This window comes from Sparus aurata, chromosome 13, assembly GCF_900880675.1.
Source record: "Sparus aurata chromosome 13, fSpaAur1.1, whole genome shotgun sequence".
NCBI lineage: Eukaryota > Metazoa > Chordata > Actinopteri > Spariformes > Sparidae > Sparus > Sparus aurata.
The window spans coordinates 16,624,923-16,649,339 of record NC_044199.1 but is presented as its reverse complement, the minus strand read 5'-3'; the positions used below and the strand labels follow the sequence as shown (position 1 = coordinate 16,649,339).

The 24,417-nt window shown below is 40.6% G+C and overlaps 2 protein-coding genes across 2 annotated transcripts in view; both read right to left on the bottom strand.

Annotated features, from left to right (window-relative positions):
* uvrag (UV radiation resistance associated gene) overlaps nt 1-8,652 on the bottom strand; it is a 90,154-nt gene extending 81,502 nt beyond the window's left edge. The window contains exons 1-4 of the mRNA XM_030438423.1: nt 8,325-8,652; nt 3,919-4,036; nt 1,672-1,706; nt 126-287 (exon numbers count right to left, since the gene is read on the bottom strand). Of these exons, the coding sequence (XP_030294283.1) occupies nt 126-287; nt 1,672-1,706; nt 3,919-4,036; nt 8,325-8,429 (420 nt within the window). The 5' untranslated portion in view covers nt 8,430-8,652. The remainder of the gene's footprint in view (nt 1-125; nt 288-1,671; nt 1,707-3,918; nt 4,037-8,324) is intronic.
* A 2,047-nt stretch (nt 8,653-10,699) lies between these two features.
* dgat2 (diacylglycerol O-acyltransferase 2) lies at nt 10,700-23,084 on the bottom strand. The gene is made up of 8 exons (XM_030438786.1): nt 22,740-23,084; nt 20,547-20,675; nt 20,176-20,283; nt 19,045-19,115; nt 16,028-16,232; nt 14,913-15,087; nt 12,836-13,038; nt 10,700-12,277 (listed from the first exon to the last, which is right to left on the bottom strand). The coding sequence occupies exons 1-8, from the start codon at nt 22,777-22,779 to the stop codon at nt 12,123-12,125; spliced, it is 1,086 nt and encodes a 361-aa protein (XP_030294646.1). The 5' UTR covers nt 22,780-23,084; the 3' UTR covers nt 10,700-12,122.
* Between the last annotated feature and the right edge of the window lie 1,333 nt (nt 23,085-24,417).

Below are 24,417 nucleotides of genomic sequence, written 5' to 3'. Positions count from 1 at the left end.
ATGATTGATAATCCCCATGTAGGCTGTGCAGAGTTACTACCACACTGGGATCCCAGTGAAAAGAAAAACTATATATCATCCACATAAAGTTTACTATTATCATTTTCATGTTTGTGTTTGCTGACCTGCTGTCCTGTGTATCTGAGGCCATCCAGATTGACCTTCCATTCTATGAGGAGCTGGTACTGTTCCTCCTGTCCTCCCCAGATCCTCACCACGAAGCAAGACACTGAGGTGTCCAGAAGGTCTGGCAGCATGCCAAAGTCCAGGCTCCGCCAAGTCGGATTCTGACAAACACACACACAGACAATGAGCAGTCACGTGAAGAGAACAAACAGTATATACAAAGGGCACATTAATACCTGACATAACAGCTGATCAGCACAATAACTTTAATAATCAAAATGAAACTGAAACTACTAATGTCAGACAGGAAAATCCAAAGGAAAGAGATTGAATCTGTGTGCTACCCCCGTCAAAATCAATGTCAATGTGATCCCTATCCACTGTAAAGTAATTGAATGATCCTGTTCTCCATTTACCTGAAAGTCTCATTGCTCCGAGAGTTGGTTCTCTGTCCTTGAACTTTCAGACTGACAGCACTGAGTACTGGTTCTGCAAAGCGCTGCAGCCATTTACATCATTTAATTATGTAGCATTTCCCTCCATCAGAGAGAAAATCTCTTGCTCTTTGAGCCACTTTCAAGGACAGGCAGGAAAAGCAGAAACAGAAGTACTACAATCCACATGGTGTGTGTGTGTGTGTGTGTGTGTGTGTGTGTGTGTGTGTGTGTGTGTGTGTGTGTGTGTGTGTGTGTGTGTGCTCGCGTGTGCACGTGTGTGTGCGTGGGGAGGTAGAAAACAGAACAAGTGAGAGCCAGTAGCGGAAGCAAAGGGGCATAACAGTTACAATGAAAACAGGAAGACCAACCGGTTTCCAAAGACAAATGATGACAGGAAGGAGACAGAATACTAGAAAATGACTGTCAGCAAGGATGTTAGATTCAACAGGAAGAAGCTGGGCTGAGAGATGACAGGAGTCATGACTCCTGCAGTACATTATAGAGTCTGTACGCTCAAGGTAGTGAACAGTATGCCTGGAAAGCAGCTTAGGTCAGCTCATGACTCGGCAGCGAGCCCAACAGTAATGGCTTGCTATCGTTGGCCGCTTCTACAGCTTCATGCAGAGCTGCATCTGCCATGCAAATAAGAGCAGCAATAGCCAAAGAGTCAGATATAGAGAAATATATAGCAGCTGGGTAATTTACACAACTGACTTATGCTTACAGGCCAGGGGAGAAAGTTGCGGAAAGAGAACAGCACATTTCATATTTAATTCATGTGGATGAAAGTCTGGCAATTTATTCAACAAAGCAAGTTTCACTACACGCCACTGTAGCTTTGATGTTTGAAAACCAGTTCAAGTAAGGTTATTGTGAAACGAGTCCAGAGGTTGCTAAATGTGCGACTGCCAGATAAGCAGCAGGTATAAACACCAGCCTTGGCATTAGAAACATACAGGAAGTCTGTCTTTCTTCATTATGGCACTGCACATAATGACCAGTGTACTTACACACAATATAACAGCAAAGTGCAGGTAATGACACAATCCTGATTCTATCCTAGGAGAGCAGACATGAAGAGTTTGAAAGTTAAAGGAAGTATACTCACAAGTGAGTCTCGGATGACTTCACTTTTGTAAAAATCTGAAAAGACATAAAAAAAAAAAAACACTGATTAAGAGAAGGTAGACAAAACGCATGCACAACCAGCTGGGTTAAATCTAACACAGAACACAATCCATACAAACTAAGCCTGGCTTTAATCTGTGAGGACAACACTGTATTGGTAGTGACATCTAGATTAACTTTTTGTAGCTGCTCCCCACAGAGCGAGGACACCACAGTATCCTTATTGGATTAAGGGAACATTGTGTTTCACAGCTGGGAGACGTACATTTAAAAAAGAATCTGAATGGATCAGGCCTGCAAAATTAATTGGAATCACAATGTGGCCTTGTACAATATCCAAATCACAGTAGCAGTAATTATTTTGACACGGGCGAAATGTGTGACAAAACCACATTAAAATGAAGTACTGTGGTGCTGCAGGGATGTTCTGACCTACAAATCTTGTTCTCTAGATGTAAGAAAACATGTTTGTTTGGTGCAGACCCAAACAAATTTCACATCATCAAGATTTTTATATTTCTTTCAGCCAATACAAAATATTTGACGCAAAAAGGATAATTCCCACTCATCATAAACCGTATTGGGACAGTAATATCCCTCAAAATAATTGCTATATGATTGTTTTTTTCACCATATAGTCCAGCCCTAGAAAGGAATACTTTTAATTAAATACTCTCACTAGGGCTGACCTTAATAACACAATATGTAGATTAATTAATTTTAAAGTCAAAGTTTATTCACATTATCATAATACTGAGGTTTAGAAGACATGCAATTCAGCTGCAATTCTTAAAAAGCAATAAAACACCGGTTATTAGGCTATTTATTGACCATTTATAAACATGACATGTTGGTAGATATACAGGACATGAGGTGTGTGCTTGCTGTCTTTTTTTCCTTTTCTTTTTTTTTTTTTTTTTTACACATTTCTGGCCAGGAAGACGAGCTTGTCTCCTACCTCTGGCTTGAGACATGCCCCATTGCGGCTTCGTAACACATACCTAGGGTCGAACATTTTCAGCATGTGGATGAACCTCTGGCTTTTCCCCTGTATATATGGGCACAATATCTTTAGCAATATGCAACGTGACTGCATTCGTAAAAGCTGTCCACCCGGCCCCTTTCTTCTCATATGGGGCACAATGATTAAATGAGTCCGCTGCTTTCTAGTGGGTATTTGTGGGCTGCCGCGCATCTCGTAGTGAACAACAAGTGTTTGAGATGCTGAAATAAATGGTTTGTTTCTCTGTGGAGAGTAAATGCGGGGGGGAGGGCGGAACCCACTTTGAATTACAGGATCCCATGAGGAGCGGTGGCGGAGCAAATTAAAGAGAAAATCGATATTTTTTTTCTTTAAATCGTCCTAAACCACAACCTCGAATGAATCGATTTTACCAATTTATCGCCCAGCCCCAACTCCCACACAGCCCACAGAGTCAGTCACTGGTTCAATGTCCATATATGGGTTAGCCAAGTATTGGCCTATCACAGACATTACAGCATTGTGATATATGTTGTCTGTTATGCACCAATGACTGATTTTTTTTTTTTTTGAGATTATAAAGCAGAAAAAGATGCGAGTGGTCGTTCCCACTGAAGTTTACCGTTTCAGTGCACTGTTGTTGTTTCAGACAGTGAAGTGGAAAACGTTCTGCCTCAGCAACATATCTTTGTTGCGTTTGTTGTGTGTTTGATAACCACACTTGAGGGATTATTGTAAAAAAAATGTGTGTATGTCGGCCAATATATCGTTGTCAGAACTTCTGTATTCCTGATATAGATATCAGCATTTGGTCTAAACACTGAGCATCAGTTGGACTCTACACTGATAATGATAACATCAGCTTAGGGGGACAGATTTTGTGTTTGGAGATGGTGAATCTAGTGTCCAAAATCAGTGCATAGTTTCTATTTTAAGGTGCGTCTCCTGGTTAGCGACAAACACAGGGTGGCTTGAGATGCTCACTGAATTACTCAACCATCACAAACCATATACTACAATTACAGCAATCTGGAGAGTCATATTTGTCACGGCCACTTTCACCATTTTGACCATGCAAAAGCTAAATCAGTTCATAATGGCTGGGAAAGTACTCCTTATTGGACAACATTGGGCTGAATAAAGAACTGTGCATTCTAATAGTCAAGTTCTACTACATTCAAGACCATAGAAAACGACTATTAGCTATTAACTTGGCTGGTGTGTGGGAAGGGTGTTAACACTGACCTCTTGATATACGTTCTCCTATACATAGGTGGAGGGTGAAGTACGTGTCCAACAGTGGGGAACCATTCTTGTTGACAATGTTCCTGGCTGCGATGCTCCGGAGATGACGCAATCTTCTCTGTTTGGCAGAAGAGAATACAGAAAGACACGGAGCGAGAGTGAGGAGAGATAGAGAACAAATAACAGGCCTCAGAGCTGTTGTATTCAGTTTCATCCTGATCATGTGATGATCATTGGCAAATACTATCTAGGCTGTTCAGAAGACACTGGATCCTAACTGTGTCCCAGGGCAAGAGTTTTGAGATTAATACAGAGATCAATGAAGTACCATCCTCATCCTATAAATGCCTGCCTAACTGCCTAAAATAGCAGTCATTTCTCATGCGCAGAGGCCGCTAATTTTGCAGCAGTTCAAATAATAGAGGCATGACATCTTCATGGTAAAATTAAGCAGCCGGTTAACTCGCCGGGCATGGTCAGTCATAACAGTCACATGAGAAATGTGCCAATATTTTTAGATCTACAATGAATTATCACATCACACAGAATGTACAAATCACAATGAGCTGACTGTGGAAAGGCCATCATTTGTAAACATGTGACTTCCCACACCAAAATCAGTTCATGTTAAAGCCAGCATACCACTGGTGCAGAGTCAAGACAAGTAAAGACACAATTCATTAGGGAATCTCTAGAGCAATACACAAACAGCCAACATCTGCATGGTTTCACCTTTAACTCAACGACCTGCTTCCATGAATCTTCCTCTCAGTATCTGGTGTAAGAAATATCTAATACTTTTTGGTGAGGTTAATGATGCCTGGAAAAACTGCCTGTGTGTTTGTGAGTGTTTGAATGTGAAGAGGCACAGACAAGTTCCCGCTTTAGGGAAAACACGCCCCCACAGCCTAACATCTCTGCTGACCAGCAGACGGCTCAGCCTCTCTCTCCTGCAGCCATACTGAGACTAAATCTAAGTCATGGGATTCCCTATAAGATTAAGGGCAGCAGAAACAAAAACACTGATTGTTCCGTCATGGACTTTTAACCCCCCCCTTAAATTTCAGTGCATGTTTCTGAATGGACTAATGTAGACCACAGGCAGAGAGAATTGGTGAATGAGCTTGTGCAGCATGAAACTGCTGTGCTAAGTCAGGCTCTCCATCATAAAACTACAGTTCTGATCAAAGCCTTTATCACAGACTACGAGCTCAGGCAAAGATCAAAGTTAGTACCTCTGTTAACTGACCAAATGCCATATTGTGATCAAAAAACTGGCAATGGTATGTGACAGAGTTACTAGTGTGACAAAGGGATTAGATGGTCACAAGCCCGCTGAACATCTGTAATTCCAACATAAAGACATGCACTTTCCTTACAAACTGGGCTGATTTAATTACACCAAAGCACTGGCTTCAAACAGTCAGTAAAACAACTGTAGGGGATGAACTTAAAATTAAGCTATACCCTGATACAAACTTCATACACACTCAGCTAACTGACAAATCCTGCCTTTGTGAAGGGTATAATGTTCTGTTTTTGATGATGTTGGTTCAGCTTCATGGTCGGTTGTCTGCAGGGTGTGGTTTATGGAGCTGTTGTTGGGTATTTCTATTATTAATTAATGTATCATTATTTCAGCAAGCTGTACTTAATAACTGGCAACCGCGTGCTTATTACTGCCATCACCACAGATATTCTTGATTAGCTAGCGTCTCACAGAAGAGTATCTGGGTTTGATACAAGAACAAATAGTATACCAACAGACCTGTCAGGCTTTGTGCAACTCTGTGTGTCACAATTTCATGGCTGCCTGTGGCAAATACACTGGAACTTTATTCTACCTGGACCTTGGGGTTATACTGTATATCAGTTCAATAGGAAACACAGTAGAATACATTTTATTATGATAGTAGTGAATTGCTTGGTTCTGTAATCCATCCATAATCACTGAGAACTATTTCATTAAACTCGCAATATTCAAGTTTTTGCCTTAACACATCGTTATGAAGTAAATGTTGATTGCACAGTATAATAGCTAAAAATGTAATTTGGATTAAGATGAAATAAAATTTAAATTAAGAAAATTAAAGATGATGAGCAATCCAGTCAGGTAGACAGCCTGGCAATATTTCTATCTGCTTTCACATCTCCATTAGCGAATAAATGGTTGAATAAAGTAAGTTTTGTCCTGTGTTATTTGTAGTTGCTATTCGTAAGAAAACAGAAAGCGATCAGGTTTTCTTTGCAACAGTGGCGCCAACATGTTTGGTCATGAAAGTATCTATTGGGATAAAATAACAGACTACTTTCAATTTCATGTTGCACCTAAAGCTGTAAATTAAACTTTCCACACAAGCGGACGAAATACTTTCTGAAAAACAACGGAATAAAATGAATTACTTTCTACTTATAGTTTCTTTATATTACAATTCCTCCATTGCAATAAACAATCTTTCTGAAGTTGAGACTGAGAAGTTGAAACCAAAGTTTACCCCTGATAAATAAACACAACAGAAGAGCAAAGCAGAGTGATATATACTGAAATATAATGAATGTGTGTGTAATATATTATTATTATCATTATTATTATTATCATTAGTAGTAGTAGTAGTAGTATTATAATTGTTATTATTATTATTGTTATTATCATTATTATTATTATTATTATTATTATTATCATTATTATTATTAAAAACTAGGAAAAGGGTGAAAGCACCAACTTATCCCACATTATTGTTATTATCACATTACAGTAGCTACACACAGACAGCAAAGTATTTGGTCCACAGTGCCATATTTAGTTTTTTCCAGATCACAAACACCTACACCAGAGCAAGCACTTCTGAGATTTGTGTACAGATGTTACAAGCCCCAAGTCCCACACTGATCATCTCTCCTTAGTTTAGCTCTCAGTATGTGTTTTGTTACCCCGAGTCAGTGGGCCAACAGATATATGTTGCTGGGAAAATGCTTTATCATGAACCTATCACATGGTGTGAGAAAAAGCACAACCAATCTAGCAAGTGGGGTTGGAATGTTAACAGAAATTATAGTAACACTGTTCCCTACGACAGGCATGTGACCACACTAGTGCATGTCAAACAGTCATTCATTACTCTATTTCTAATCTGAATTTAAAAAAATGAATATGTTAACCCTGCTCTTTAACTCAATTATTTGACACAGCTTCAATTAACACCCACACTAAATGTAAATCCAACACAATTATTTACTTAAATGACAGCCAAGGGCGAACTCATTCTCATGTTCTCACCACGTACACTGTTAAGTATGACTTACTATACATAGTAGGGCATACTAAGAAGAGAATCTGATCGAAAGCTGAACTTAATGCCCAGTCAGTGACACCCACATTAGAATCCAAACAGTGTACAGGACTCAGCAGGACAGCTTGATGAAAACATGTTGCTGCTTGTACAAGAGATCTTAATCTTGTGAATCTGAGATTGGCTGCACTCACAGTTTCACAGTTTACTTAAGTAAACTCATTTCCACACCTTTGCTGTGACTGTGGAGCAACATACCTAGAGGTCCTCTACTGTAGATGCTTTGATTCCTGAGGGGGACTGAGGGGGCTTGATGTTAAAGTCCAACAAACCCCTGGTGCATATCATGTTTGTCTAGGTGGATGCTGATGGGTGGACCAATAGTCATATGATTCTTAGGATAATGGAGACATCTGACTATGTGGACAGCATGTTTCTCACTATATACAGGAATCTTATGTGAGACATTCATGGACCAATGGTACATTCAGAGGTCGGTAGTCCTGATGAATGAACTGTCAACTCCTAGCATCTGAATGAATGGATGAATGAATGAATGGCTGAATAGAGGATGATTTCCGCATGCTTCCAAATAACCCTCCGATTAACTCTGCATCGCTGAAATGAGTTTACGGACTATAAATGTATCAAATTAAAATATAATAGCTGTATGCGCCAATATAACATCAGAGTCACTACAAATGCTGTGCTTACCTTTAAATTGAGCTGTCACCTGCGTGCTGACATAACGTTAAGTTACCATTAGCAGTAGCATACTAGCTGAACAATTAACACGTGCAGACTAATGTATACCTTCTTAAAAGGACAATACACTGAAAAGACTAGGCTCAAAAATGCATATCACCAGGCTAACTGGTTCAAGTGTGTCTGAAGTGTCAGTCCAGTTCCATTAATTTCCAGTAAGCTAGCTAGCTGCAAGCTAACAGCTGCTAACTAACTAGCTAGCCTGACAGGCCTGCCGTGGTTCTCCAGGCAGCAGTTGTAACTGACGTTAGAAACTAGCACACAACACACTGAGGAGGCCCCTCTCCAAGTTTTCCTGACTTCATTTGGAAGCAGTTCTTGTTAACATGAGCCCAGAGGCTTTGCCTTTACCTGCTGTGATGTGAGCTCTACGTGTAAGGCTCGAGAGGATGAAGCTCCAGAGTTGGTGACAGAGGCGGCGGGTATGGCGAGAACCCGACCGGTGATGGAGTTCATCCTCCTGTCGGCATCTAGCGGATCCCCTTCATTCAACAAAACATCCCATCCACGACATCCAGGACACTCTGTTTAAAGTTTGTGAAGCTCCAGTCAACCACCAGAGGCACGCAGAGACGGTTGTTTGCGTGGGTAAAGTGCTACAACAGCTGTCAGCTAACCAACGGGACGTAAACAAAGTGCAGGCTATTTTGCTTCACTTGGTTCGGAAATCCGTCTCCGGTTGGAAGGCGCGACACCTCGGCTGCCGATTGGCTCAAAGTGACGTATGTCATGTTAAGGCGGGGCTTCCTATTAAAAACGCGTGCTACTATTGGTCGTGTTGTCTGTTGATCTTCCAGGAAGGGGCGGGTGTTCGTTGAAATCTGTCAAAGCTGCAAAATATGAGGAAGTTGCAAAGCGCAGCGTGACATGCAGGTGACAGTTGAACGTTGTCATACGGGCCTTTCATCAAATACAATCCTCACTAAAGCTCGTACAAAAAGTCAAGAAAATTATCCAAATCTGAATTGTGCAGGCTATCCAAGGGTCTGTCCTCAACCTTAAGTCACTGATTTCTATGTACACAACCATTAGAGCATGAACCAACAGCTGATAGATGGGGCAACTGAGTATGACACCTGATCAATAATGTCCAAATTTGTCTTCCATTTGAAAATACTTTTTGCGCACTACACCAGAATAAAATCGAATTATTCCTCATCTAGTAGCAGAGGAAAGAACCACAGGAGGCCCCTGGATCCCTCATTTAAAGTACTGTAGCTATACCACAGTGTAAAAATACTCACTAACAGCTCAAAGCCCCGCATTCAAAATTACACTACAAAAAAACAAAAACAAAGCACAAAATACTTTCAGCAAGTGATTCAAGTGAACCAATTCAGATTTTTGTATTAATTTGGTCATATAATATTATTAGACTGGTGTTTTTATGGTTGATGGATGTACTTTCAAACAGCATTGTGATGTTTAGTTAATGTTGCAGTCAAGGTGGAGCAAGATAATCTTAAAGAAAATAATTACACTGTGTACGATCTGTTGAAATTACAGATTGTACAAAGTGATCATGTGTTTGGATGTAAAATCTCAATCTTCAATGAACATGTCTCAACAGATGTCAGATACATGTAGTGTAGTAAAAGTATAATGGCCCAGTCTGAAATGCAAAGAAGTGTTGAATAGTTTAATGTGAAAAATACATGTACTTCACTATTGTACATAAGTACATTTCTTTTCCCCACTAGTGATCCCAACCAGCCTTCATCAGAGCAGTAATGGTCGTCCTTACTCTACTATCAAACAGATTTCTATGAGTCTTTATCACCATGACTGCAGAGCATTAAGAAGCCATCGGGGGGCAGCATCAGCCACATTGAGGAGTTCTGTCTCCCCGGTCATTGGATTTAGAAAGAATTGATTGCTCTCTGCTTCTAGGAATACTTTGTCATGTATATTTGAACAGACCCTGCAGGGTTTGGTTTAATGTCTTTTTGGTGTACAGAATAACCTTACACTGCGATCAGGTCAGGTTTAAATTCAACATTTACATTGACTAGTTTCCCTCATTTATGAGTATTTTCATTTTCTACCACTTCATACTTACAGTCTACCATAGTCAAGTGCGGAATATTGTCCTTTTCACTCTAGAACATTTATGTTACAGCCATGGTTACTTTTCAGGTAAAGTTTTTCATCCAAAACATTATCAATTTATAAAATACAATGCACTGTTGTAGAAATTATACATTATCGTATAAAGTTCTAAAATGAGCTCCGACCCAAACCATCTACAAATGAAAATTCTGTTTACATGTTAATGCAATGATAAAATATTGTAAAAATGATAATATATCATTCTGTGTTGTATGAAAGGAGCCATTCAGCATGATGGCTTTTGAAAGTTGTTAACTCTAACCCTTTGTATTTGGATGAGACTCCATTGTTATAATAGATACTAGATATGCCACATTTTTGTTTAAAAAATATAAAGATTTGATGGAACCATAAAATAATGTGTTTGGATATTTCACTCAGCATAAACATATACTGTAGCTTCAATACAAAATATTGTAAATAATACTGTCATAACATTATTTTAGCAGCTGTACAGCTTCTTATGGAGGAATTTGTATAATTATGTGCTGAATCGTGAAGATGAACTATACCTACAATGGCTTGACATAAGTCATGATCAAATGACGGACACTTTGCAGAGTTACTTTGAAAAATCATGTAGCAATGGAAAGAATCAAGACCCAAAAACCCACGCATCTCCTTCTGAAAATATACAAAAGTTTAATTTAAATATCAGCAGACAGGTCATCATATTTCATCATATAGACAGGTCTCACTGTTTATTCCTTGCAAATTTATTGCACTTGGATTACACTGCTCTTTATAAGAAGTCACAATGGTGAAACCACAGGAAATTGTTCTTCTAATGACAATATTATAATCTACCTCCCCATCCACATGGCACATGCATATTTGTTTTGACGATTCCCAGGATACTCACATATTACTTATTTTTACAAAAGTATTAGTGACACCCCCACTCCCCCAAAACATGTCATAATACCAGGAATAAAGCCGGTATAATCCGTTCCATTTCAATCATCACCCATTGCATGGTTCAAAAAGATCCACGGTACACTGACTGGAATCATCAAACATCAGTATTTTCACCTACTTAACCTGATCTTCCTCCACTGCAGCCCACAATGCTTGAAGACACGATACAACACTGTAGTTTTTGTTGCAAAGACAAAAACCCTACCCATCCGGACCTGGACACCTTGTGGGACAAGAAAGTGAAATCAAACCAAGCAGCACCATGACCGTCTTGGAAAAATCTCATATCGAAGGCATTTTTCTTGAGACAAAAAACCTCAGAAGGTAATCGGCGATACAAAAAGTGCATCAGAGATATTCATTGAGGGACAGGCACTTAAACAGGCTTTTTCCTCTATAGAATACAATTAATACTTTATGGCATTAAACAATCACAGGCTCATATGTATTGTGCATTTACAATATAAATCCACCCTGTAGAATTCCTTTGCTTTCAGCTTTTATACAGTAGAAACACATGCATCTCCGGGGACAACATAGGTCTTTGGCTCAATTAATCTTTGGGCTTACTATCCCAATAATAAAGTGGTAGCTTCTGTTTGCATTGTTTGTGCACTTAGCATGTAGTAGGACCTTAGAGAGCTTAGGAAGAATTATATGGACGCATGAGTGAAAATAGAACATTGGCACTTGGTGTAAGTCCCGTATGTTTACCTTCCAGCTCCATCTAGTGGACCTTACCCCCCTCTGCACTGATAAGGCAGTCCGAACGCGATGCCTTCACTGAGAAATATTAATGGAAAGAAAAAAGGCACTTTTTACACTTACACTTGAACTGGAGACAGCGGCAAGGAGAGTTGACTATTCTCAAACCTGCCGTTTCCTGAGAAGGAACAATGTTTATGTGTGTGTGGGTTTCTGTGGGTATGTGTGTGCGTGTGTAATGACACACAGAGCAAAGGTTTCTTTAGCAAATGTGCTCATGTGTGGAGTTCGCAGTCCAGAGATAATCCAAACCAGGCACCAAGATTGGACGGGGGACAGGGTGGGGAAAGGGGCCGTGTGAGGAGGGTCTGAAGATGCTGCCACAGTTCAGAGCTTTGACAGGAACCCCCCGTCCATTCAATTGATGTACAGGACGTCACTCTCTTTCAGGCCAAACCGGGTCTTGTACTTGTCAAAAAGGCACTGGAGGGACTTGATGTACATTGTATGATAAATATCCACCATCTCCTCAGTTGGGTCCTCAATTTTTGGCACAGTGATTGGCTCCCCAACTGTAACAGAACAGGAGAGTGTTAAAACGAAGAACTAGAACCGTCAGTGTTAAAGGTTATATTGAAATCATTTTTATGAAGACAAATCATTTAAATGAAAATAACACATTTACAGATCTTGTAGAAATGTGCAGAATAAAATAATCTCTTCAACAATAATTTAAAAAATGGCCCAGCTGGCTTGCAAGCATTAGAGACATTAGCGTTAAACACTAGCTAACTTTAAAATTTGCAAACACTAGCTAAATTTAACGTTGCTAAAACTAGCTAACATTAATGTTGCTAGTTAGCATTAGCAACATTAGCTGTTGCAACCACTTGAGGGGGCAGATAATTGGAACAACAGCCATGTTGTGACATGAATGCAATGGAAGGAGGTGACTGGAGCCCTAACCCTAACCCTTCAACCATTAATACACTTTCAAAAGCTGGCAAATAGTGACTTTGTCTATTCTGCCAATCTGTTAAAAGTTTGTGTCATTGTTAAACTGTACTAAAAAGGGGGGATTTGGAGTATTGTTTACGTTTTTAAGACAACTAATGAGCAGGTGAACTTGCCTATGGTGGTGATTGGCTTGCTGTAAGGCACGAAGCCCCAGGAGTTGCCGAAGAAGAGGCCACATCCGTGGAAAATGCACGGGGCAAAGCCTAAGATCTTCTGTAACCTCTTTTGGATAGCCCTGGAGTAGGTCCCCTCCTCGAAGATCACTTGCTTGTAGGCGTCGTTCTCCCCAAAGGAATACACTGGAACCAGGTCAGACCTGAGCAGACATAGAGGAGGCAACTCATCAGCTGTCACCCGAATGGACATTTACCAAAGCAGCAGCACTGTAGGACCATGCCAAGCAGTATGGTTCTGACAAAGCAGCAGATGTGAACAGATTTCTGAAGTGTTAAGTGTTAGAAACCTGGGTTCTACTAACGATAATACCTCTTTTCAAAAAGGGATATTTAACAGAACTTTTATACAACACTTTCCCTTTGCTTAAACAAATTTCCCACACTTGTTATGTCACTGTTTATATGACCAACACTTTATGCTTCAATATTTTTATGGTTGTATAACGGTCATATCTCTGATGACTACCCTGGCTTCTAAAACAATTATCACGGCTCACTTTAATGCACAGTACATCTGTGATAGCCACCACACAGAACTGAATGATTTGTATTTAATAGGCATGACTCTACATGAAGAAAAGCTCAAGTTGCCACACACACATACACACGCACACACACATTTACTCACTCACACACAGGAAGTCACTTTTGCTGTGGCTTTTGTGTGCAACGTGCCAATTATCATGAATCAGTTGAGCTTACTGTTCACGTAGGTCACGTAGTTTCCAGTTGCTAAATCACATACATTCGTCATTATGTGTGGGTCTTTTTTCAGCATTACTGAACAGCTAATTTAATTTTTTTTTTGTCTTGCCGTGGAATAATAATTGTAACTGAACAAGATCAGTTGCCAAGCTTAAAATTCCGAATTTAACCACTGGCACAATCATTTTCAGTGTTTTTTTTTTTATTTTTATTTTTTATCAAAACTTGTAGCAATTTTATTTCTACTCAATATCATCATTTGTGAATGTTTTTCCAACATTTTCACTGACCAGTGCTTGCATCGAGCATCATCTGCACTAGTGTTTGCCGACCTTTTTGGCTTGTGGCCTTTCCAAACAATACAAAGTCAACTCGCGACCACTTATCAACAGTAACATACTTCTGTGAGCTTAGAGCACTTTTAAGAGTGATTCATCATTTACCTTCTCAGAATGTTTCATTAGAATGTTTTTTCAAGAACCAAAATGATCCAGTATTTTATCTACACACTTCCACAGGGCTGGTGTATCTCCAGATACACCAAAATCCCAAATTGATTTGAAAATACGAGGTTGAAGGTTCAAACCTTTTTAAACAAATCTTCGTTTTTGGGTGAACTTTTCCTTTAAGGCCTTTATAAATTTTAAATCAGCATTTCTTTATTAATTTTCCTCATTAAAAACAACTCACTTGTCAGTTGTTATTTAACTGATTAAGACATCGAATTCTATTTTTCAAGCAACCAGTGGAAGCTGTAAATGTTCCAGAGAGAGAACTCAAAGTGACCTCGATTCATAGTCTGGGACTTAGCTCAGCTGGAATGCCAACCTATTTGTTATGAATTACGTTCTGCATAACTACATGTCTTTTCTAACAAGCTCTAATCGTCTTTCGAAAAGGTGCACCCTGACATCCGACAGCTACACCCGAGAAGGGATCACCAATGTTTGGGTTAGCAAACAATCCGGGTCCACCTCCCTTTATAGTACAGTTTGTTACGATGATTAAAGCACAACTGAGCTCAGCCTAATGCCAGCTCTCACAGCCTGACCTTTCCGAAAAAGTACTGCAGGCCAAAAAGAGCTCAAAGCCTTGTGAGGGACAACACTGCACATTCATTAAAGCTCTGGTAATGCTCCCTGTGAGGTAATTTCAACCTTTCTGTGAGTAATAATCTTGGGTTTATTCATTCTGCTGAGTCACTACGGCCCTGAGAATGATATGTCATGTCAAAACAGATTTTGGTCAGCGCTTTGTTTTGTCGCCGCTGCACGTGTCCTTGTGTGTAAAACTTGTGCAGCGAGCTCACCCTTTCTGGAGGGCCAGCCTCACGAAGCCTTTTCGTTTCTTCAGGGTGACAGAATTCACGCCTGGAGCACATTGCAGGGACTCCGCCGCTCCTCCCACAACAATGACCACGGCATTACCTGTCCCATTGCGTGACAGCAGGTAGTCGATGGAGTTCTTGTTCACCGGGCAGATACCTGAGAGCGTAGCGGAGGATGTGGACAGATTATTCAAAATGCAGAAGCCAAGCCAAAAGGGAAACGCATCACATCTGTTTGTACAACTGAGTTTGTTTGTCTTAACATCTTTTGCTGTACATTTCTCCCTTAAGTTATTGTTTTTTTTCCTACTAATCTGTGATGGGTTTTTTTATGTGCACCGAAATAAATAAATATACTTAGGTCAAGTCTGTTTGCATTAGTAATACTATGAAGGAGACAAAACTGTCTCCTGCCCGTCAACGGCTCCTGATCTAGCTGAACCCCAACACTTCCCCAGAGCCCTGAGCTCTCAGTCTGGACCACTAGCTGCACGGCTAACCGTGCAAACTAGCTAACTGCAGCTGTAGTTGGCAGCAGTTAGTGGTTACTGTCATGTTATGCTTTCCCCCATTTGTTTTATTAAGTATATATTTTTAAAATCAAGCGCACCCACAAAGCGTCTGTTACTTGATCTACATGAGCTGAAAGTGTGCTCTGCTTCTGAAATGTAGACATTAATGACGACCTTTGACTTCATATCCAGGAGATAATGTCAGTAAATTCAAGTAAGACTTTGCTCAATCCCATGCAAAAGCACCAAAGGAAACACAAATGGAGGGAGGTCATTTTTAAAAACCACATGAAGTCCCCTGGTTGTGGTAGTCCTGTGCAAACAGGGCTGAAGAAACATTCTGAGACAATGTGTACAATAACCTGTAGTAACCTGAGTATGTATGTACTATATCTGTGGGCAAAGATGAAGCCTGAACAGTAAACAGCCCTCCGAGCAGAACAGTTAACTCTATCAATCAGCTCAATCAGCAGATCCAAGTAAACAGTAGCCATTTCAGCTGTACAATAGGACAAAGGTCCACTCTCAAGCAGAAACTTTATCAGACATTACGAGTCGACTCCGCGGCTTCTCAGACCATCTCACCTCCAGACATCAGGTAGTCGCGCAGGACGGGCAGGCGGAAATTTCCCGCGAGCGTTGCCAGGGAGGGCTTGATGCCCGGGAACTTCTTGGAGAAGCCTGTGGCTTCTGTCCCAAAGTTGCAGAAAGCTCCGAAACAGAAGATGCCGTGGGGATGGTACCCAAAAATGTAGTTCCGGTTGGGCAGCAAGTTGTGGGTTTTAATTAACTGGAGGACAAAAAGACAAAGAGGAGTAGTGTGAGGCTGATTTCCATATGAGGGGCACACTGCGAGGAGAAATGTCATGATGGTGACCAATATGGCTGAAAGGCTTGAGAACAGAAGCTGTGTGTTATTTCCACCCTAAATACTTATCATGCACATTATCTAAACAGTGTACTCTATTCTTAACTCATGCTGGGTGCTTTACTGGTTCCCGTCTGGATGCTTTTTTTTCCTCCTTTATTTATTGCGCTGTGCAAAAGTAGTTGTGACTCTGTTTTTTTTCTGATGAGATGGAAAAAAGGATCAAGGCACCTTTCTTGAAAAGAAAAAAAGCTTGGAAAGCCTTTATGGCTATTTCATACTGAAAGGCGCATTATGCAAGAATTTTACATTAAAGCCTTTTTTTTTTAAGTAACTAAAATTATCAACAGAATGTGAAAGAGTGAAAGTATTCCGATAGTATGCATACAGTATGCACATACAAGTAAATTCATGGAAAATTTTACTTTTATTGGTACTTTTGATACTTAAGTCATTTTAATATCTTTTCCTGAACAACTACTCATATGGGTGTCATTCACTTTAACCAGACTGCCAGGCTTTATCACAATATCTTTGTCTTTACTTGAGTATGACTTTCGGGTGCTGTGTAAAACCCTGTACCTACAAGGAATCTGAGGCGCAGTTTGTTTTAGTAGAACTAGGACATCCTTATCAGCTCAGGCCTGGCATGACTCTGTCTGCTCATTTGCAGTATCATAAAAAAATGACCCAGTGAACAAATTGAGCACCTGTTCAGGCTGGCAGCGATACAATTTAAACACACAGCATTGTTATATCCTCTGTGGTTTCATGTTGTAAAGCTGCAGGATCTCACAGAAAACTTTGCCTTGTGCTCTGCTCTGCTCCTTACCGTAGACCTAGATCCATCACAATGTGTACACAAAGCTGCCTCAGTAGCTGCTCAAACACAACAGTTGCATAAGCACATTAGCAAAGGAGATCACATTCAAGATCCCCATAGCACCGCCGGACTCCGCCAGGCTGGTATGGCAGGTTTAAGAGGGGGTTACAGAGGGGAGAGAGATGACAGAGGTGTAGACAGCAGTTAAAACCATGTATAATGAGTGGAGACAGTAGAGAGATGGCAGCTGGGTGACAGTTACTGGATATTATTAAAAAAAAAGGGCCCTAATATTACAGAAGAGTCTTTGTTTGTATGCAGCGTTGAAGGCAGTCGTACAGACGTTCACATAACTGTTTTCGTAAGAGTCACACTCGAGACTTCTTACAGTCCTCCCTTAGATTTTGATGTTGGTTTGGACTTTGACCAGTTTGCTTCCAACTCACTTAAATAATAGTCATCTGTTCACGACAGACACATAACTCCTGCCCTACAATCAGTTGAGAGATACTTTGTAGGTGTTTGTGGCTGAATTATTTCTTACTGCAACCTTAACTGTTTTGGGCAAAAGCAAATTTGAAAAAGCTATACTAACAATGTAAAGGTTTTCTTAAAGCAAGATTAACCAGCTGGTATCAAACTACTGGGTGACAAAAAGAATGATCTAATCAACCTGCTGAGACAAACAAACGGCTGCACAGCACACACAGTTCAGATCAATGTGATGGACAAAGTTCAGCTGCAGAGAGTAGGACTTCAGAGTCAGACAGCCCTGTTGTCTTTCTTCCTCTCATACAGCTGATAAGCTCATCAACACCTGGCAGGGCATTTGTCCTTACACTGAAGGGATTCATCACACTGAAACATAGTCAGTCATTACAGTTTACTTTGCTATGGAGGGGGAACATGCTAAGTAAAGAAATGATGAACGACTGCCTGTGTTTCATTAGCATTCTGAAGAACAAAGAAAAGCCGAAACTACCTTAGCAACAGATTAAAAAAGAAATCGTAAGATTAGACAAACATTGATCCTGTCCGTGGTATCTGTTGGAACGGTTCCCCCTGAACTAAAAGATTATCAATTGTTTTGTCTATAAAATGCCACAAAGTGTAGAAACATGTCCATCACATTATCCCTGCACTGTAGGCGACATCATAAATTGTTTTTTTTTTTGCTTGAAACCCACATATATTCAGTTAAATAATAAGACAAATTAAGTAAAGCATTATTTTTGTGGTGATCCACTTATCGATCACTTAACTTGTCCTTGCACATCTAATCTGTATGAAAGTGATGATTCAATAAAATCATAGGACTGCTGACTGAATGGAGCACGTATCCACACACTCCAACCTTGACTTTTGGCTTCTTCCCTCAGTCATGCATCACTACTGTACAGTGCTTTACTGGCGGTGTCCCAGTTTTGTGATAAGGCGTCCTCCTACACCCTGAACCAGGGGTTTCCTCTCATCTAAAAGATGCATCAGCTAGTATCTGATGGAAAAAACAAGCTGAGCACTGCTCCTTGGCCTATCAGGGTAGGACAAAGTCTAAAACTCGGCACCAACGTCAAACCCTCATCATTATCAACATAGGGCAAGGAACGGCCTGGAGACGGGCTGATACCCGATCCAACCCCGATAAGCTTATCTATAAGTCCAACCTATGCACGACTGCAAATTAACTGGCTAATAAGTCATACAATACCAACCATCCTAAGGAAGAGTTAAAATGATTAATTTACATTTTGTGTGACGGTAACAAATGCACAAAGCCACACCGGTTTTAATGGTATATTTCTACTGTTTGCAACCCCAACATCTTCGTTCCTCTATTGTTCTCTTGACGTTTCAAGTTTGGGGCTGGATAAATTAGCAATGGTACAACAGCAAACTGACAAAGTTACCTACCCTGATTGGAAAGTAGTCTCGGAAATATGTCCACACTGTCCAATTCCTCACCCAAGACGACCTCCTGCCACCTGAGGAGAACATTACAGATGAGATATTACATTATCACATCAATAATTGAGCTGCAGCTAACAATTATTACCTCCACCAATGAGGTTGTGTTTTCAGACTTTTGTCTGTTGGTTTGTGACCAAGATTACACAAAACTACTGAAGAGATTTCTGCAAATCTTGGATGTAGGATGGGTCTCAGCCCAGAATAGAGCCCATTAACTATTGGTGCGGATCAGGATAAAGAAGAACGATACTTTTCTTTCCACTTTCTTTATCATTGCAAGGGCTTTTTTTCAACATTTTCTGTGTATGTCCCTCTTTGATTGTGGAGGTATGCGTTCTACTGAGTGCCATTTTAGTTTTCTTAAGCGATCAACCAGTTAGATTTCAAGATGTCAGGTGGCCATCCAGAGCCAACATGGCTTGTTTTATCAGGTTACAAAAAGCATTTCAATTGATTTACAATACCAAAGTAACGATCACATTTGAGGAGCTGGAACCAATAAGTGTAACTGTTTCATTCAGTTACTGAACATTAACCTTCCAGCTATCGTGCATTTTAGCATGCTATCCAGGATGGGAATCACCAAAGGCAGCAAGGTTCAGCCTCTGGGAACCATGAATGTCCGTGCAAAGTTTTATGACAGCCCATCCAGCAGTTGTTGAGATATTTCAGTTTTGACCTAAGTGAAAGACCAACTAAGTAAGAGGCTGCCTATACCCTCTTTGAGTCTGCACAAAATGAACTTTCTGATATGAACACTTTGAGAGCTAAACACCCTCTAAACATAATGCAGTCATTGTTGGTACTAATCATTACATACCCCACGCTTATGCAATAAGGGTCTCAGTGCATTCATTCATGTGCTGTCACACTTTTTCACACAATTTAATTGGTGACCACCGTAACCGTTTTAGACCCAGAAATGCGTCATTCAAACAAATTTCCGGAAAATTCCAACCAATAGCTTTTGATATGTCACGCCTTTAAAATTCATCGTCGTCATCAGACCAGTGATTTTTATTCGCATTAGGTCGATACTGAACTATTAGCTGACAGAGATTACTGGTGTCTCGCCTTGTTTCGGGGTGTTCCAGTCGAAGATGAGCCAGGCGGTGTACATTGCAGCGATAAGCCAGCAGTCGGTGCAGAACATGTAGATGAGCAGCAGAGTGCAGGCAGCACCTGGGGCGACAGAGGAGAGACTGTACAGTCAGGCATTTGAAAATGTCTGTCATTCTTAAATACAGAAATATCTATTATATACACGCAAAATGATTCTCTTCAAGGGGAGGAGGGTAATGAGGAGTCAGAGGCAAGAGAGTGTGTCAGTGTGTGTGTTTCTGCGTGTGTGAGATCTGACCTCCTTATGACACTAATGAGACCAGGTTTCTTGGCTTAAGTGAAATGCATGCGGTGGCCTTACACGAACACACTCACTAACTCACCTAATGCCAAGAAGCTGATGACCCACTGCAGCACTGAAATGACCTGCAGATGTTTCTCCATCTTGGATCTGCAGGGCCAGAATGCCAAGGGCAGGTCCTGCAGGGCAGAGAGGATGCTGGAGCCGGTGCCTGGAGACAAAAGGTGAAGATGAGAAAACAGAGTGTTAAAAAAAATTATCCATAAAACTTTTATCAAAACTGTCAAATTTCCAGTGTGGGGATTATGGAACATGCAGTTACAGAAGCCTCAAGAAGCATTTGGTGAAAAATCAAACTGAAGAGACAGTTAACACACTCCCAGTAGTAATACTTTGCTAATCCTGTGCTGGCTTAACAACCTCAAAGATAGACGTCAAACAAGACAAAGTGATTTCCAGGAACGCGGTCAGACAATGCAACAACGCAGCCCGCTGTCAACAAAAAAATGAGCCACGGCTGAAAACCTCCTCTACTCACCAGCTCTGTTCGGTCACCAGCCCATGCAGCTGCAAGTGAGGAGACTGTGCACAGACTGGCAGCGTAAAGTAACGGACACATTAAGAGCCACTAAAGCCAGTCAAGCTCATACCGCTGCGAGCCAATGAGGAGGAAGATCTCCCCCTTCAGGAAAACACTGTCTTCTAATCCCATTGGTACACACTGAAAATAACCCAGCACACACCAGGCTGCTGGTATTACCTGTAAACTATGATGCTATGACTCCTCAAAAGGCCATCACTGCTTGAATCAGTGGCCAGGGTCTGTTGGAGGCGGACAGAGATTTGGCAAGGATGCAATCAGTGATGGCTCCCACTGTGAGCCAGATCGAACTAGTCACCGGAGGGAGGAGGTACGCAGTCTTGTCTCTTGGCTATCTGTGAAAGAGCATCCTGCTCCCGACTGATTTGTGAATGCTGCTGGAAGACTTGCTCAGCTAAAGGAAATACACTCCAAAAAGGCAAACACTGAATCAATACAAGCGCCTCAAACGATTCATCTCTAGCTGCAGAGCTGGCTCAAAGGATAAGTTCAGAATTTACAGTGACCTATAACCCTTTAAGTGTACTGACGGAATAGGCATGTTTATTTTGTTTAAGCCTAAAATGTTAAGCTGCCACTGTGACACATGTGGACAGGTTCCTGACCTGTCACCAGTATCATCTCATTGACCCTTCTCGATCAGTCGGACCCCACACTGCAAACGAGTGTCAACAAGGAAACAGAGGAAATCTACCACTAAAGCCGACTATCAGTTCCTGTACCAGCACCTTTTAAATTAGAAGTTCCTTCATTTTCCACAGAAAATGTGCAAATAATTTTTCATTTAGCCTACATTTTAATTTGAAGTTCAACTTCTTCAACTGCTGAAGAAGGCAAAACATGTCAAAAATGTAAAACATTTTTTTCAATACAAACGTGTTTAAACATTTGAGGTTTTCCCCATGTATCAAACATTGCGTGTATTTTCTAAGGTAACCTGGGCAACACCAATTCACACCTGAAGCTGCTCTATATGGTCCCGTGTTTATGATCTGCATATATCTGAAATTTTGTCATCATAAAATGTATGAACTCCAATTCTTTTCTTTTGTTTTGGTCTGACTCTATTCTGTACACACATCTATCGCAAGTCTGCCCATTCTGGGAGAGGGACCCCGTTTCTGTTTCTACAAGTTCTTCCCGGTCAAAAGATTTGTTTTTGAGAGTGTTTCCTCATTTGAATCATTAAAGACAGAGGATGTCATATGCCGTACAGCGTGCAAGACAAATATTGACTAATAATATGACTATGAAAAATTAAATTGACTTGACTTCTGACTTTAAAGCAGTGGCACAACCAGTCACAGAGCACAAATCAAACACTGTTATCATAATATTCAGCAGTTCATCGAGAACTTTGCACTGAAAAACAATCTTAAATCTCCAATAGTATTACCTACAGTAGAACATAGAGATGATGATGATGATGATGACGATGATGATGATGATTATTATACATGTGATTTTTGATGTTCTGTCATATTTCTGCAGTAATATTCTCAAATGATCTATGTTATGATAACGATTCTGATATTTTTTAACTGAAGTTTGGTTTGTTTGGGTAACATGATGTTAAAAGGTGTTTAAAACAGCAATAATTGTGTGTGTGTGTGTGTGTGTGTGTGTGAGCTGTAGCCTCTGTCACACTCCTCCATTCAGCTGAACGCGTCTTACCTTTGAGCACGCCAGAGTACGCAGCCAGAATAGTCTTCATAGCTGTTGCTTCTTGGATGGTGATGGTGCCCCGAAGAGAGGAGGAACAAAACAAAAAAAAAAGTCAGATGTTTGCTGGCTGTCAGGTCCTTGAACCGGCCCTGCAGCTCCTCTGTCACCGCTGCCCTCTACTGCAGCCGCCTGCAGCGCGGAGCGGGCATTTAATGAGTGCGGGGAGGAGCCACGCACAACCGAGACAGCTGAGTGCGTGAGTGCGTGAGTGTGAGTGTGTGAGGGATGAAGGAATGTGAAAAGGAGCGCCCGGACACTGGAGTCCTCGCCGATCGGCAACACGTACGTCTGCAGGTGGGAACCAGGAGCATGAGTGTCCCCTCTGAGCCGCTCTCTGGGTACTTATGGGAGAAGTCACGTGGGTCACCGGCGGGTCAACCGTGAACAACAAACAGCAGTGACCATCAGCCCAGCCTCACCTGTCAACAAGTACCTTCCTATGTCCTTCATTTCAACGACCACATTTAAAGATGTGCGTTGTGCCACTTATATGAAGGTGGTGTTTAAAAAAAAGTTACATTTTCTTTCAGATGTTTGTGTTTTTAACATGCAGCATGTGTCATATTCTGTGGCTACTTATCACAAGGCCGCCATACAATCAATTATTTACCGATGAGGACAGGGTCGTTTGGATTGCCACCAGTCTTTTTAGCGTCTTTGTGTGATTTTGTCCATTGGTTGGTCCAATGTCCTAGATAACAGTACAATTATATCTACAAGTAGCTTGCTTTACATCAGTTACTATTACCAGTCATCATTTTAAGATCATGCGTCACTTTTCAAGATAGTTTTGGGATGGGAAGTGAATTTAATTTGAAGTTTAAGGTCATTATTTTCACAAAGTTTCTGCATATTTTGAGGAAGTTTCTCATTATCTTGAGGTAAACAGCGCTGCTCAGATGCTAGGTCAATTTATATGAAACATTTTGTCAGTATTTTTAGATACTAAGTATTTTGAGAAAGTTTATCATCATTCTAAGAAACTCAGTCATTATTTTGAGATAAGTAGTCATTATATTGAGAACATTTCTTAGTATAATGACTTACACAATCTTTTTCATTTCATCACAGTAGTGTAAACGGGTTTCCGTATTATTTAGTGCCTAACTTAATTAATAATATTATAATATTTAATTCTAACAGTATGAACTTGGAAACAATGAGTCAAACAGTCCTTGAAAAGAGGCTGCTGTTGAGAAACCACCAATATCAAACAGTTTGGGACATTAATGATTTGATCACATCTCAGCATTCTACCTTAATGTTTTCTTTCTGTTATCTCATACTCAAGTGGCTCTTTTGGCGTTGAATGTTTGCTACAGTCCACTTTATAATGATGTGATGAGTTCAAGTGCCCAGTTCAGGTCTAGATTTTGCCACAACGATGTCAGCTCTTAAATTATTTCTTCATGTGTAATGCAATGCCTCAATTAGTCTCACCTGTTTCCACCTGTTTTCAGCGTCCCGTGCTCTTACATAAGTCATTCTGTGTACGGACGTCTCTATCTGTAGAGCAGATACCAAATCATCTAGCGATATGACCTTGTTATCGCGCAAGCTTCCTTTCTGTATCTGTTTTACCTCAGGACTCAGTAAGCAGTCATGTTTGTCTTAATACGACTTTATT